Raw genomic sequence first — 16,867 nt, 5'->3', positions numbered from 1 at the left:
TTCTCTAGAAAATTGCGCATATAAATAAATTCTGGAATTCTCACGACCTCAAGTATCATTAGAAGTGACTCCGGAGACCAATGTCTCAAAGTGCATATAGGATACATTTAATATTTTATTGCTCGAAACTTCATGAGAGAGCTATGGATGTAATCAGTCTTACAAATATTTGGCGAAATTTTGGATTTCTAAAGTTTAAATAAAAAAATTACGAAACGGTTTTGGTTCGTTTATTCGTTGTTTTATCGGTTATTTATCGGGCTATATAAGCCAAACGGTAAGGGATAACGACTTCTAGGTTTTAATGATCTAATGGATCCCATGCATAGATATTCAACAAATAATTTATTTTTTTCTCGTTACAATATCTTCTTCAAATTCACTAAAACCATATTTTGGTATATTTCCTAAACGTTTTTAACGATTTTATTGAAAATGAATTATTTTAACGTATATAAAACGTTTATAAATTATTATATTATTAACGGACATTTAGACCGATAATGCAATATGACCAAAATGTTCTCCATAATGGATTTCTTTCAAATTTCGAAGTTCAAACTAGGGCAAATGTCCTAATTCAAAACCATTTCCATACGCTTTAACTTTGACAGAAAATTCAACACATTAAGTTTAATTCTTTTTTGAAGACAATTACATAAATTTGTTTCTTGACTCTTCTAGAATGTTACTGTTTAGTGAAAATTCTTTAAATATATTTTGAAAACTTCATAATTACAAGAAAAATGCACAAATGTAAAATGCTGCTATTGGAAACAAATTAATCCAAATGGAGACAAGGGAAATTTTCTAATTGGAGACAAACAGTGTAAGTGAAACCGCGACGAAAGGCTTCCAACACCTTGCTGAGTTGTTCTTGAGTTCAGGATTTGTTTTTATTTTTGTTCACGAAATAGGTAATTATTTCAGTTGAAAACTTCACGTACCGTTAACAATAAAAATTAACACTTAATTTAACTAAAATTAACTAGAAATATGACATAAATATTGAACATAACGAATAAACAACAGTCAGGTTTTTCATCGTGCTTTTCATTGGAAAACGTGGTCGAACGCTGAAAAATTCGATGGTGAAAAGGTTACACTTTTAATTTTTCTGAGAAATTAACAAATTAAAATTTGTGAATATAAATTGATTTTCGCTTTATTTGGAGCAAAATTAACTAAATAATGAAACTGTGATATAGAAAATATATAAAAATAATAATTTAGTACTGTATTTATCGTGAAAACAATGACGATTCCATTTGGAGTAGCGAAAAAATTCCATTTGCATCAGGTTTTGAATTAGCTTAATTTACCCTACTGGCCTTTCTGGCTTCTACACACTACAGAAATTTATGTTCATATTGAATTTTTTTTTCCTACACAAGCGTAGGGAATTTACTTCAATATGGACATAAAATTCTCTAGTGTGTAGAGTAGACGCCATACCCCAGGAAGGCTATTTTTTTCAACTGATTTAGTCAAAATAGGATTTACTTGACAGGTATTAAAATTCACAAAATAACTGTATCGAACAAAATCGGTTTAGTAACGTAAATGACCTCTGTAAATTTCTTTTAATATTTTTTCAAGGTCAAAGGTGAAAGCCCTCTAAAATACGCATTTCTCAAGCAAAACTATCAAAATAATATTTATTTGAAAGGTCTTGAAATTCTGAACCAGCCTGAACTCATTTCAAACGATAATGAATCGGTAATCAACCGGTAATTGAACTTTCATGAAAATTGTTGGCTTTAAAATGATTTTAAGTTGTTTAGTGAACTTCGAGCACTCCGCAAACATTCCACAGCCATAGATTTTTCTCGGAATAAAATTAAAACTCAAGTCGAGGGTCTCTTGCAAAAAAAAAAACAACCAAAGAGACAAGAAAGACAAGTCCAAACAAAAGCTCTCAAAATCATTGCCTTTGTTCACGACTACATCTTTTCCAAACATGCACATTTTAAATGTTTCCGCTTTACTCTCATATATAACATCTTTGTCACCGGAAGTTTACAATTTTCAGGGCAGTTAAATGATCTCCCCCGTGAATAATTTTCCAGAAATTCCTCCTAACATTTGTCTCGGAAGGGTTCAAGAACACCAATTCAAATAGACTTCCCAGGAGATTCATTGATCTCTCATTTCCCATTCATTTAAGCTGCACGTCCATCCGACCATTTTATGGTATCTTGACAAAAAGTCCATCACCAAATGCTCTACAACGCGTGGCAAATGTGTCATTTTTTCTCAATCATCAATAGTATACGAGCTAAATTGCCCACCGGAGGCTATTGACTCTCTCTCTCTCCGACACTCTTTTTTACAAACAATTGCCATCGTGGAAATTTTCCCAGAGCTCCAATCTGATACAGTTTTCAATGGAAATTCGTTGACATTCATATGATGACTATATCTGTCTGGTGGATCATAATAATTCCACCGGGAAAAGTTCCCCAGCTCCAAAAAGCTTTTACTACTAATTCCGTTACATTAATCTGCGATCGTAGATATTTAAAGGGTGACAAAGTATCTCAGCTTTGCAGAATGATCGAATTCGTAACTTACATGGTTTTCTTTAAAAATCGGTTTTGCTTAATAATTTCGATAAAGAAAGTTGAGCGGAAGTGATGCAAGATAGCGTGTACATAAGTCCGATTTTGAAATGCTTTTTCCATGTTTCATGTTTTATTATCTTTACAGATCGTCAGCCGATTTAAACCGATTTATAGATAACTCCGAATCTTCTTCCTTGTAAAACAAAAATAGGGGAAACTGGGGCACCACCAAACACGGGGTAGCGTCAAGCACTGCGATTTTTTAATCAGATATTCGACTTCAGAGGATGAGACTACACACAGAAAAATGGAAAATTCTTAAACAGAAACACCCAGGAATTTAATTTCAAATCCCATCCAATGAATGCCAATGCCCTAATTCTCAATCCTTTGATCATTTAGTTTTAGTTGCAAATCTTCCCGATCTCTTAATTTGAAAGAGCTAGGGATTCTAGCTCATTTCTTTCGCTCAGAGCTTCTAAACTTAAACGCCTCGGGGATTCACGTCCAATTTAAGTTCCCAGGATCTTATATATTCTTAAATTTAGAGTCAAAATTTTTCTGTGTGTAAGAAATTTATAAGCACTATGGGGATGCTTCTCCACTAAAGAAATAATCGAGATAGTCCAAGTAGTTTAGAAATAAAAATTAGTGTTTGGTGCTACCTCGGTGGTGCCCCAGTTTCCCCTACCTAATATTTCGATAGAAATAATCGGTTCATAATTACGTTCATAACCGGTTAAAACTGGTTAAAGTTTATCCGAAATTCGAAGACCTTTCAAGTAAATCCAAAATTATTCCAATGGATTGAGAAATGTGGACTCAAGAGCTCTTTCAGTCTTCGATCGTGAAAAATTTGTAAAAAATAATTCAATGCCATTAATGATATCTTGAATTTGTTATTTGAACAATCTCCGTTTGCGTTATTTGAACGGTAAAAAGGTCGAAAAATTGTGTTCGGAAAATTGTGTTTCAATTCATAATTACGTTCATAACCTATTCAAACTAAAGTTTATCCAAATTCGAAGACCTTTCAGGTAAATCCAAAATTATTCCAATGGATTGAGAAATGTGCACTCAAGAGCTTTTTTTGCCTTCGATCGTGAAAAACTTAAAAGAAATAATACAACGCCATTAATGATATCTTGAATTTGTTATTTGAACAATTTCCGTTAACGTTATTTGAAACTTAATGCTCTATGAATAACTTTCAAAAAGATCGAAAAATTGTGTAATTCGGACTCATTTATAATTCGGAATTTTCATACTTGTTCACTGTTTCAGATGGGCAAAAAACGACCACGGAGAAAAGTACGAGGAGCAAAAGGGTTTTGAACTCAATAGTACTTCTTCCCGGTTTTTCTCATCTAAATCAGTCTTCAAAATTCCGAACTATGATACCGTATTACCCCATTTTACGCTACCGTAGATGCAGACGACTTTGCATTTCAGAGGTGACTGCACTCTGCTTTTTGCAAACTTTGCTTTAAGTCTAGCATTGAAGATAGTCCAGTAAGCATAAGGACACTTAAGGATAGTTTAAGGATCCTTAAGTGACTCCTGTCTTGGATTCCTGTCTTCCTTGACTTCAATTACTTTGACCATTTGCGAATTCCCTAGGGAGTCTTATTTTAAGATACCGTAGATACGAGTGACTTTGTTCCCCACTTTTCGTAAACTTTTCTTCAATTATAGCGGATAATGATGATCTTTAGCACATCCTTAAGTGTACTTATGGTTTCTGGATCATTATTAAGTCCTAAAATTAAAGAAAAGCTTACGAAAAGCACCCCCTGAGTGCAAGTCACCCTCATCTACGTTATCTTGAATTATAAAATGTACGTACATGGTCAAAATCTAGCAGTGTGATCCGTCAGCGTATCGATTTATACAGAGATTATAAAATTTCTCTCCTCCCCTCCTTGATGGAGTTCAAGTAATATAAAAATCAAAAAGTTTCCCTTTTGACAAACATTTATTTTATCGTGAGGAGCTTCCGACTCGAATTCAATCAATTACATCGTAATCTTGGTTTTAATTGGAGACACTCGATAAATTTTCCTAATCTATACATCACCTTACGCAATGTTTAAAAAGAATAGATTGCGACAATATGTTGTAATTGCTACCAAAAAGTCATGTTGCGTTTTCAGTCTTTCATTCAAGATTTTAATCATTGTTTTTTTTGCACAAAAGAGAGCATTTAAAAATCAACCAAAGCGTACGAAACTGGGGCTTGGAATCATTTGGAATGAAAGGGAAAAGCAATTAAATTTAGCATCTGCACAAAAATTTATTTCTTAAGTTTTTGCAGATATTTATTTAAATTTTAAAGCATTTAATTAGAAATTAGATATTTTATTAAAATCCAAACGAAATGAAAAGAAATTCTATTAAAAGTAAATTCGATATTAAGATTACAAAGTAGTTTTCAGATTAGAGGTTAAATCCAGTTCCCGGTGACCTTAAGGCCGGCTTCAGACCTGAGACTAATGCCAGTTCTTCGCTAAGATGGCTTTGTTGGTGACTGAGGATGAGCCAGAAACCTTTTCAAACCTAAATTGAGACTGAATGCTTAGCCTTTTAGATTCTGACAACATTGCAATCTGGCGGACTGTCAAATGATATTTTCCGAAAATATAAACAAAGGACGTTCTCAAATGTTTATGCATAAAATTATTTCTCTCTCGAGTATGGTGGAGAAATTTCATTTTGTACTTTTGGGATATCAGTTTTTCGTTCCAAACATCATAAAACACTACCTGAATATGCGTATAATTCATTTTTCATCTCTGTAATGACTGATTTTATGTTTCACTGTGTCACTGCAAGGGTGTGTCATAATAGATAAGCCACTAACAAAGCCCTAAACCTACGTTTCTACGAGGACTTAGCTGTCTCCAAATTTTTGGGCTTAGCCACAACCTCACCTTTTCAGACTATGACTTAAGCGCTAAGTCTCAGTCATAAGTCTCTAGTCTGAAGCCCGTATAAGCTTCTAAAAAAAAAGACAAATAACTTTGAAAAGTTTCGAAAATTGTTAGACAGATTGTACGTCGTAGTATTTTCAAACATGTGTTTAATACAAATTTAGAAGAGTTAAACCTAATGGATAAAACGGGTGTCAAGCCCGTATAAGAGAAGTGGTCTCAGCCAAAATCTCGGATTTTCATTTTCGGGGATTTTGATTTTTCGCGATTTTGGTTTCCGGGATTTTGGCTTTACAGAATTTTGGCTTTTTCGGATTTGACTTTCGGAATATTAGCTATCGAGATTTTGACTATTAAGATTTCAAGCCTATTCGGGATTTGGGTTTTTAGGGATTTTAGCGCCTTTCGAAATTTTAGCTTTTCGTGATTTTGGGTTTCTCGGATTTTAGCTTTTCGGGATCTTAGCCCATTCGGAATATTGGCTTTCAGGGATTTTGGTTTTTCAAAATTTTGGCGTTCGCGATTTTGGCTTTCGAAATTTTGGCTTTTTCGAATTTTAGCTTTTCAGGATTTTGTTTTTTTAGGGATTTTATCCCATGCAGGATTTTGACTTTTCTGGATTTCGATACATTTAGGATTTTGGTGTTCGGGATTTTTGTCTTTTCGGGATTTTACCGAGATTATATGTAAAGTCCGTTTAACAGATAAGACACTCAATGGATTAGGGGGTATAACACTCGTTCTACAATATAAAAGTTTCGGGTTGGAATATTTTTGAGATCATCGGAAATTTTCCGTTTGTAATGGTGTTCGAAGGGTTCGCAAATATGAAACTTACCAAACTGACAATCTTATCCTTGACGAAGAAAAATTTCTAAACGAATTTAAATAAAAACCTCATGTACGAGAAAAGCTAGTTCGTCTACGGTATGTTGTTTTACGTAAACAGTGTAGTTTTTCGGAGGGAAGCTCCGTCCGGACGCGGCAACACAATCTGTGGAGTCTTCAACCCTAAGATCAGAAAACTCACTCTTCTACCAGAGCTTTCGACACGCTCCGTGTCTTCCTCAGTGGTCGAGTGATGTCAAAGATCACTGGGTTTCGTTAATTGGGGGATCGTATAACCTTGGCGGGAGGGTTCCAGGGTGCCCACACAAAGATCTCGGAGACACAGCACCAGACACTCTTCAATCATCAGGAGACAACGTAGTTTTACGTAAACATTTTCGTAGATGTAAGGGGATTAGTCTTCTTAAATGGATAGAATTCTGAATCTACGGCGTAGAGATTCTGGTTCAGACGACCCATCATAAATCAAACTGGTTCAATACTTGGAAAAAAATTATCAACTGGATACTGGATGAAGCCTCACCACTGATTTCCATAACTAAACTTAGTAAAGGGTAGCAGAAAACGACTGTCCCTATTAAAAGTTGGCATTTTTGATAGTCCGATCTGCTGGACAATTCTTCAAATCCCGGAATAATTTGAAGCGAACCAATCAACAAGTCCTTTCTTATTTATTTTTGCTTCCAGATTTAGACTACAAGTTACTCAATGTGATAAGAACTACTCGACGAAGAAGATCAACAGATCGTGGTATTCAGATCAACTGGGAAGACGACGATGGGAAGGATGTTGAGTTTATTCTGGAGAAATCTCAACAACTGCTGGATGAAGATTTTGTCTTCATCCATCGATATTCCAACGATTCCAGTATCATAGAAGATTCTAGTGAGATGCTGGATAATGTGACTGAATGCTTCTACACCAACTCCCAGACTGCCCTTGATGTCTGTGACGACAATCTTCGGGGTGTTGTAAGGCATAACAACAAAGACTTTGTGATTCACCCTCTACCAGAGAGATTTGGCAATGGAATTCACTTGCTAATCCCCAGGAACTCAACAGAAAGATCAAGGATTAATCGTGGAGAGAAGTTTTTCGATGTTGAACTTCTAAGGGGAGACTTCGAAAACATAGGTCATAGGAGTAAGAGATATATTTCAGGAAAGATGACACCACCGAGTGTACTACACGTTGAAACCGCGATCTTCGTCGATCGTGATCTATTCAGGCACATGGCAAAGAACTATCCGAAAAATACAGAAATGAATCTAATCAGATTCGTCCTTGCGATGGTTAACGGCGTACAACTACTCTACCATCATCCTTCGCTTGGGTATCAAATCAATTTTGTCCTGAAGCGTTTAGAGATCTTGCACAACGATCCTAAAGATCTCCACAGATCAAGCGATATAGACATTTTCTTAAATAGTTTCTGCATGTGGCAGAGAAAATTAAATCCGGCTTTAGATACTGATGTCATGCATTTTGATCATGCTGTAATCCTCACGGGATTAGATCTCTACGTTGTAGGGAAGAACGGGAAGATCAGTACACAAGTCGTAGGCCTAGCTCCTGTTGCTGGAATGTGTACACCTACATCAAGTTGCACAATCAACGAAGGAAAGCATTTTGAAAGTGTTTTTGTTGTAGCCCACGAAATTGGACATAAGTAAATGATTCGATGGTTACTAATCAACTCTTCCTAACTGATCTTTCTCTTTTTAGTCTGGGAATGCGTCATGATACTTCAGACAACAACTGCGATCCATCACTCTACATCATGTCGCCTACGCTTGGAAGCGGAAAGATCACATGGTCAAAATGCAGCAGGGAATATCTGAACAAATTCCTGGAATCTTCACAAGCTCAGTGTCTTTTTGATCGAGGCCATTCAGCTCACAGTTTGGACCATGCAGCCGAGGGAATGCTTCCCGGAGAAAGATTTGACGCTGATCAACAGTGCATGCTTAAGTACGGCAAGGATAGTGTAAGGTCCAGAAATCAACCCTTACCTGACATCTGCCGGGATCTTCACTGTCAGAGAGATCGATACACTTGGACATCCCATCCAGCTCTCGAAGGAACTTACTGTGGCGAGGGAATGTGGTGCAAAAGTGGCGTTTGCAAACTAAAAGCCACAGCTTATATCGAAACTCACGCTAACTTCCACCGTCCCTCGATGAAGCATTTCCCCGAAAAGAGTGCTAACTTCATCGAAACCCAGAAGCTTGGACACTACAAACAAGAATTCGGAAAATCCGTAACAGGATGGAGCGAATGGAGTCCGCAGAGTGAATGCGAATCCGGATGTTTGTATGGTGAATCCGGACGACTCAAAGAAGGAAGTACAGGGCTTAAGGTCTCCACAAGAACCTGCCTAGATTTACGGGTCAACCGGAAGAAATGCTTCGACCTCAATAGACGATACGAAGCATGCACACCCAAGCAATGTTTCAACATTCCTCGCACAACGGTCATGGAATTTGCTAACCAAATCTGCGAACGCGCAAAGGAATTTGACAGCGATATCCTAGGTGTTGGACTGCAGCAGGTTGCTCTGAATCCTGATGACTCCTGCCGTGTCTTCTGCAAAACCAGAAACGGAGTGCCAAAATCGAAAAATTGGCTGTTCCCAGATGGAACGACCTGCCGAAATGCCGAATCTGATTTTGATGACGCCTTCTACTGCATCAACGGAAGATGCCAGGTAAGCTATGTATACGAACTAACTAAATTTTTACCATTAACTATTTTGTATTTGTAGAAATTTTCCTGTGATAACTCAACCAGCAACCTCTACAAAAGCGATCCAACCTATTGCCCACAAAGCCAAATCCGTGAAGAAGACTCTCAGTCAAATGCAAGTTCGCCACAAGCTGAAGAACAAGTTCGGGAGGAAGCTAAGCCAACAACAAATCACAATGAGAGCTACCAAGAAGAAATCAACGAATCGCACAATGGAGAAATTGCTCCAGATTCTTCATACGTCAAGGCCCAAATCTACAACAATTGGCGCATGAGAAACAGCGACAAACAGTTAATGCATGCCAATCATCATCCTTCGATGATGTACAAGAACGCACCGGTTCGAAGTGACCTCTGGCAAGTGAAATCAGGGTGCTACTTCAGTTGCATGGACATGTCTAAGGGAATCCAAGTCATAGCGTCAACAATCTCTGGAATCACCAACATCCAGCTCTGCTCCCCAGAAGCCTTCCCATGCGAAAAGATGCAAACAACCTACGAATTCTCCAGTAAACTCTGTTCGCGCTACAAAACTAAGGTTAGAGGATTGTCCGGAAGTGGTATGCAGATCTCTCCGAGTGTAGAAGATCCTGATCGAAGTTGTAAGGTCGCGTGCCAGGATGAGTACATCGGACATAGGTTCTACTTGGTTAATGGTGAACAAGGGTTCTTCCCCTTCGGAACGAGATGTTCGAAAACTGAAAAACGTTTCTGCGTTCGCGGAAGATGTCTAGAATTCGGACACGATAACCTACCCTTGAGGGAATCACATTCGAATTTGGCACTTTTCCACAACCAGAAGCGCCGTAGACGGAAAAGGAGCTTCATCAACTTTGCTCCAGTCAACATTACAGAGACCATCAGTCAGGAGTTACTGGACAAACTTCTGAACAATATTAATTTCTCTATAGGTTTTGGTGAGTTGCATTCAATTCTTAATTAAATAAATTGACTGACAGTAAAGTATGATATTAATTCAACCGTTATAAAAATAAAATAAATAGTGTTTCAAAAAATATGCCATACACTTAGATTTAAATTGCAGTCGTAAATTTCCGCGGATTTTCAGTTGAATTTTTGCGAAATTTCCGTGGAATATCAGCGGAATTCCCGTGGATTTCCCTCAGAATTTCAAGTGAAAGTAATCATACACGTACCACAAATAAAATTTTGAAGAAAATTAAATGTTGATTAAAATTAAGCACAAAGAAAATTTCCATTGAAATTTCACTTAAAAAAAAATTTCTAATCCTTTATGTACGGCTCATATTGAAATTTGACATGACACCAAATTGACAAAGTAAGCCTATAGTGTTTTCACTACAGTACATTGAAATTTACCACTGGAATTGTCTGTAGGAAATTTATGATGTTACACGAGTTTAAACGCACGCTATACTTCATAACAGCAAACTGACATTGAATTCTGCCGATTCTTCCGGATTCTTCGCTATAATCGTGCCGTTGCCGATTTTTGATAATGGACATGTCGATCGATTTCTTAGTAAACTAGTGCCGATTTTTAGCTCCAGATCAGCATAATTTTGCCGATCGCGACTCTCGGTTCACTCTGGGGAACACTTATTCACCCCTTTGATCAAAATTTGCATAGATTAATTTTTGTCATAATTGCCGTACATGAGATGCTCGAAAAGAAAGTGCAAAGATTAAAAATAAACTAACGTTTAATATTTCATCATTATGACCAGCGCACAATAACTTTTATTTGTAAACATGTTTTCAAAATTTCCTATGAGAATGAGCGAGATAACTAGATCTAGATCTCATTCACTCTCATTGAAATGTCAAAAACAGGTTTACATAACAAAAGTTATTGTGCGTTGGGCTTTAAGTATATTCCCTAAAAATATTTTTACTTTTGGGAAATTATGATTACAACACAATCTTAAATTTAATCTTTATCAAAACTTAATTTAAAATGTTAGACATTTATAGAAAATTGAATGGAAAACATTTCAACTTACGTTTGCTTCCTATTTTCAGATCCTCCGGCGGATGTTGCAGAGAAACAGATCGACATGACAAATCCTATCTATTTATCAGACTTCTTCTAGCATTTTGCAAATATAGATGATTCAATTTAACACTTTTGTGTATTATTATTCTTGCAATTTCACTAAAAAAATTTGTGTTTATGAGATATTCGCGTTTAAAGATTTACATACAATATAGGGTAAGGGCTCATTATTTTGGACAGGGTGCTCATAAGCATCAATTTTCCAAGTTTGAAGTGCGATATTAGGTGAGATTCTTAACAATCTCACCTACTATAATCCTAACAAAATTTCATGTCGTCCGATCGACCTCAAATTTGGCCAAAATGTGTTTCAGCACTTCCTGATCACGAATATATATGTGGCTAATTTACGTTCCCGGCCGGCCGGCCGGCCGGCCGCTCTTTGGAGCTTAATAGCTCCTAAACTAAAAAAGATATCGACTTGCGGTTTTCGGCAAAGGTTATATATCGGGTGAAAATTGCAACTTGGTGCATAGACCCCCCACCCCCTACCCCTCCTTCCACCATTTTGAAGACCCCCCTTTTTTTTGTTTTCTCAATAGCTCCGCCCCTATGGCATTCAGCGGACTCAAATTTTAGTATGTTATAGCTGGGCCTTAGAGCTTTCCATCAATACCAAACTTAAGGTCCCCCGACCCCCCTGACCCGAGCTATAAGGGTCCAAAAAAAATTTCTTAAAATGGCCATAACTCCGGTTCTAATTGTCAGAATTTAAAAAGTGAGAGCTTTTTGGAAAGCTCTCGTGAAATGCGACTTCCCCTTCTAACATCGCAAGTTCATAAAACCACCGCTAGGGGCGCTTTTTTTAAAAAGAAAATTTTTAAATCTTAAAAGTTAAATAACTCAAAAATTCCATTGTGCATCGGGCTGAAATTTTAGTATGTTGTAGCCGTTGATTATACCTATCAAACAAAAAAAACCTTAAGTCGATCCATAACCCCTGACCCGAGCTATAAGGGGTCAAAGTTCGAACATTGACCGGCCTCTATCTCCGGTTCTAATTAACATAGCGACCTAAATTTTACCTTTTTGGTTTCGTCTCGATGAGCACTTTCAGATGGAAGTTCAAAAAGTCACCACAGGTGGCGCTGTGATAGCGTCAAAATTCATCGAAATTCAAAGTCACTTTTCTCAAAAACGGCATTGTGCAAGTTAATGAAATTTTAGTATGTTGTAGTCCAGTCTATGACGTTTCCAAAATGGTGCGTATGCGCGCTGTGGTTTCAATAGAACCGGAGATATGAGGGGTCAAAGTTCACGAAATTCAAAAAATCATATCTCCGGTTCTATGTGACCGATTTTGATGAATGAGGGCTTAAACGAAAGATCTCACCAAATGCTACAACTTTCTAGAATGTTTGAACTTCGTGGGACCAACACCAGGGGCGCCACAGTCGAAAAACCAATTTCAATATCACATAACCTCAATTATCTCGACTGTCGCTGAACCGATTTTGATGATTACTTCAACATAATTGTAGAGCACATTTTTCTCTACATTTCGTCCATACATCATTTTCCGCTCAGACTACGCTATCACTCCGATTTTGCCGTTTAAGTGTGAAAAAATTGATTTTTCCAATAATAACGCTTTGAAATCACTCAGATGCCAATTTGACTGCCTCTACTCCACCAAGACACTTAAAATAGGGGTTTAAATGGAAAGTCCCGCAAAATACAACAATTCTTTGATATAGTTGAAGTTCAACAAATGAACACTTGGGGCACTCTGGATGAAAAAACGAGTTAAGAAACAAAAAACCTCGCTTATCTTGGCTTCTGAGTAATCGATGAGTTCAAGTTCTACGGCAAAATTATAGAGAACATTCTGGTCTACATTTCACCCATATAACACTTTTCTGTGAGTTCATCCAAATCCTTGATATTTTGGTTTAAATACAAAATTTGTATAATTTCACGAATTTTATTCAAGATAACTGAATGGCGTCTCCCAACTTCAGCTCTAAATCGAATTTGCATGCACTCCGAGTTAGCTCACGTTAAGAATCTCACCTACATAAGCCGGTTAGGATTATCTGTCCCTTTTCAATACTAATTGGCTTTTTTTGTTACTCTCTTTTCAGAAGGGTTGTTTAGAAACTTAGCAAGCTATTTATCGTCTTTTTTTTTACTAAAATTTGTTTTAATACGTTTAAAAATGAATTGATAAGTAGAGGTGAATTTGACTCTTATTTTGGACAACTTGGTTATTAATTTGGCCAACTTGGCTGTAAATTTGGACAGCTAATCCGCCTCAACAGGATGCCCATTGTTCTCCATTTCAAAAACCTAGCTTACCAAGTACCCTTCCTGTTCATGTAAGGGAACCGTAGAATGTCAAGAAGTCCAGACACTTGCAATATCATTCATTAAAATGAGTTGACTTCGGTAATCCAAGTGCTCGCGGAAGTGCTCATTCCCTGGCCTTTCCGGGAGCCTTTTAAGGCTTTTGTCACTACATCTCGTTCGTGGAGATGATGCTCCTTTGTTTCTCGAGGCATTTATACAACTTATGCCCAGCGCACAAAAACTTTTGTATGTAAACATGTTTTCAAAATTTCCTGTGAGAGTGAGCGAGATGTCTAGATCTAGATCTCATTCACTCTCATTGAAATGTCAAAAACATGTTTACAAAACAAAAGTTATTGTGCGTTGAGCATTATGGCCAACGCATAATAACTTTTGTTTTGTAAACATGTTTTTGACATTTCAATGAGTGTGAGTGAGACCTAGATCTAGTTATCTCCCTCACTCTTATAGGAAATTTTGAAAACATGTTTACTAACAAAATTTGTTATGCACTGGGCATTAGTCATCACAAAAGCTAAAACTTTACGAAATTTCGTGAGAAAAACACCTGTCCAAAATAAGGATTACCACCTTACTGGTGAATCTCTTCAAAAATTTCCCATTTTTTTACACGAAAAATCTAATTCACAAGACAAATCTCACTTCAGGTCAAATGTACAAATCACCATTATCGTGAATCAACACAATATTCAATGAATGTTCAATAATATCACTCAAAACCAGCGAGGAAAAATTGTTAGTAAGGTAAGGGAAGTAGGAAGGAAGAAGGAAGAAGGTATCGGCCAGTTAAGAAAAATGCTCCATAATTTGCTTAAAATAAAAACTCTAAACCAATTTGGCATTTTTGAATACGCCAATTGGAACTCTAGCATTCCATTTATCTATATCTCTACATTTGATTTCTTAATATTTACAGAAATTAGTAAAAAATGAGTAAAATTGTAACTATGCTATGCACTGTGCATTGCTTCGGCCATATGAAATCAGATGAAGAAGATATCGGCCGAGAGTGGAGCAGGTATCGGCTGAAAAATAAAACCCTTTAAAAATAATACAAATTTGAATATTTTTCTTATTGATATTATTGGTGGTCGATATCTTCTGCAAGCTGGCCGATACAAGGTGCATGGTCGATAAATATGTGCTTCTCTTACCTTACTTCACCACAGATAAATAAGACTGAAGTATAAACACGAAGTTCTGTCATATTACTCGTAAGCAATTGCTCACACTGAATTTTCAACAAAGCAATTTTAACTCAAATCATATTCAAAATTTAACGTTTTTAGTGTTAAAATCTTCCAAAAAGAACAAATTTTTAGATATAATTCATTATTCATCAAATATTGGAATAGAAAACCATCATTTTAATCAATTTATTTTTAGTGTCCAATTTTATCCTCAGTGTCCAAATTTAGAAACTGTCCAAAATTATGATCCTTTCCCCTGCCTAGGTCTAAAATTTTTTTGATGCCAACTTTAGGGAGTCTATTTCTTTTAGTTTAAGATATATTCGCGTTTAACACTTTAAAACCCGAGTCAAAAAATCACGTAAAATACCAAACTGGCATAAAATGCCAGTGCAGATATTTTCAACAAAAAAACATTTTAAAATTAGTTTTTCGTTCCGTAAGACTTCTACAGCCGTTCTAGGACTCATAAATTCATTTTTCAATAAATATTTTTCCATTTTCTTGTAATTTTTATATAAATTTTATGAGATTGACAAAAAATGCCAAAGTGAATTTTTACAGATTCTCGTAGCAAAATGCCTGTTTCCATTGAATTTCATTTTTCCTAACGATTTGGCAAGCATTTTAGGACCAATATCAATATATTTTCCTGTAAAATTTTCAATAGTTTGCGTTTTTTTTTTAAGAAAATTGTATGTGAAATTACAACAGGAATTCGAAAAAGAAAAACAAGGCGTAAAGGGCGTAAAGTGAATTTTCACCTTATTTTTCTCTACAGTACCACTTTACAACAATTCTAGGTTTTATATTATTTAATTTTTAATTATTATTTTAACATTTTCACGAATATTTGCGATTTTTTCGAATCGTAACAAATCTCAAAAAATGTGCACATTTTTCAGGTTGTGTAGAATGTCCATTTTTAATGTCAACTCCATATAAAAAAGGTGGCATTTTACACTAATTTGGTATTCTACGCCCATTTTTTGGTTTTTTCCCTATTTTTTAAATATGGGCCTAAAATTTTTATTTATACCAACTTTAGGGGGTCTGAGATATTTGCGTTTAAATAAGATTTGCATACATTATAGGCCTAAAAATAATTTATTTCGCAACTTATGTACTGACTAAAAGAGACAGATTATTTTTGGGGTTAAAATAAAAAGCAATTTGGGACACAAAAAAAATGTTTGTGTTGAATTCCTTATTTTCTTTGTAAAAGTACAAATGTGGAATGCAAGTTGCATTAGAATAAGTTATTTTACACCTTTAACTTTGAAGGGAGAATCTCATTGGCGCAATAGGCAAGACCGTTGGCTCTTGCACAGATATATCACTGACTTAACTGACAGTTGTAAGTTCGAATCTCGCCCGGTGCAAAGATTTAAATATCTAGAAAAAGATACTGGTAGACTCTCGCTAATTCGTCTCTTTTAAGATCAGGCTACTTTTTAATTCGGGCAGCTGTTAAATTTGATTAAAAAAAATTGTTGACATTTGTCAAGTTTGATTATGATTATCAAATGAAGCAAATATGCTCACATTTGCTATGGTTTTTCTTAGTTCTAATGTTTTTTTTGCATAATTAAAGGGTTTCATGAAATTTACCACAAATATGAGCACGTAAACTCAATATGTGTATGCAGATGAATAAAAAATCGTTGAATTTCAAGAAATTTGTCGCCTGAATTTCTCTGTAATTCGGGTGACATTTTGGTCTCAAATGCCCGAATTTGAGAGAGTCTACTGTATTTAGTAAAAGATATTTTCATTAGGATAACAATAGACTCTCTCAATCGAGCATATGGGGCAAAATATCATCCAAATTATCGATAAATTTGGGCATCTGTGGAGAATTACCTGTGGTAAACAATAATTTCTCTGTGATAGGATTCTGTGATATCTAATACCCTCTTCTTCCTGCCCAGTTTACCTATAAATATATTGTGGTGTTATAAATCTGTCAGGGACTGTGTGTTTCTTGGGCTTCCTTCTACCGTTTGTGATATTCACGTACCTGGAAATATATATTCCTTTTAGTACATGTCTTCAACAGTGATCCGGAACGTAGGCGGCTGGATCCTCCAGAAGACGTTTCCTCGATGACCGCCAAATGCCCTTCTCCAAATCCACTGAGGCAGTGAAACACACTTTTCACCTTCACCAATTATTTTATTTACAAATATTCTCCTCTTAGATTTCACTGAACACGTTTAACTCTACGTCACGTAAATTTTT

The 16,867-nt window shown here is 36.1% G+C and overlaps 1 protein-coding gene across 1 annotated transcript in view; it reads left to right on the top strand.

Moving 5' to 3' along the window:
* The window catches only part of LOC129804628 (A disintegrin and metalloproteinase with thrombospondin motifs adt-1), a 29,625-nt gene extending 18,432 nt beyond the window's left edge, over positions 1-11,193 (top strand). The window contains exons 3-6 of the mRNA XM_055852122.1: positions 7,031-8,012; positions 8,069-9,050; positions 9,108-10,005; positions 11,093-11,193. Coding sequence (XP_055708097.1) covers positions 7,031-8,012; positions 8,069-9,050; positions 9,108-10,005; positions 11,093-11,163 — 2,933 coding nt within the window. The 3' untranslated portion in view covers positions 11,164-11,193. The remainder of the gene's footprint in view (positions 1-7,030; positions 8,013-8,068; positions 9,051-9,107; positions 10,006-11,092) is intronic.
* Positions 11,194-16,867: the final 5,674 nt, after the last annotated feature.

The sequence above is a fragment of the Phlebotomus papatasi genome, chromosome 2, assembly GCF_024763615.1.
Source record: "Phlebotomus papatasi isolate M1 chromosome 2, Ppap_2.1, whole genome shotgun sequence".
Lineage (NCBI taxonomy): Eukaryota > Metazoa > Arthropoda > Insecta > Diptera > Psychodidae > Phlebotomus > Phlebotomus papatasi.
Note: the sequence above shows the minus strand (reverse complement) of the source record. Positions and strands in the feature narration are given on the sequence as shown.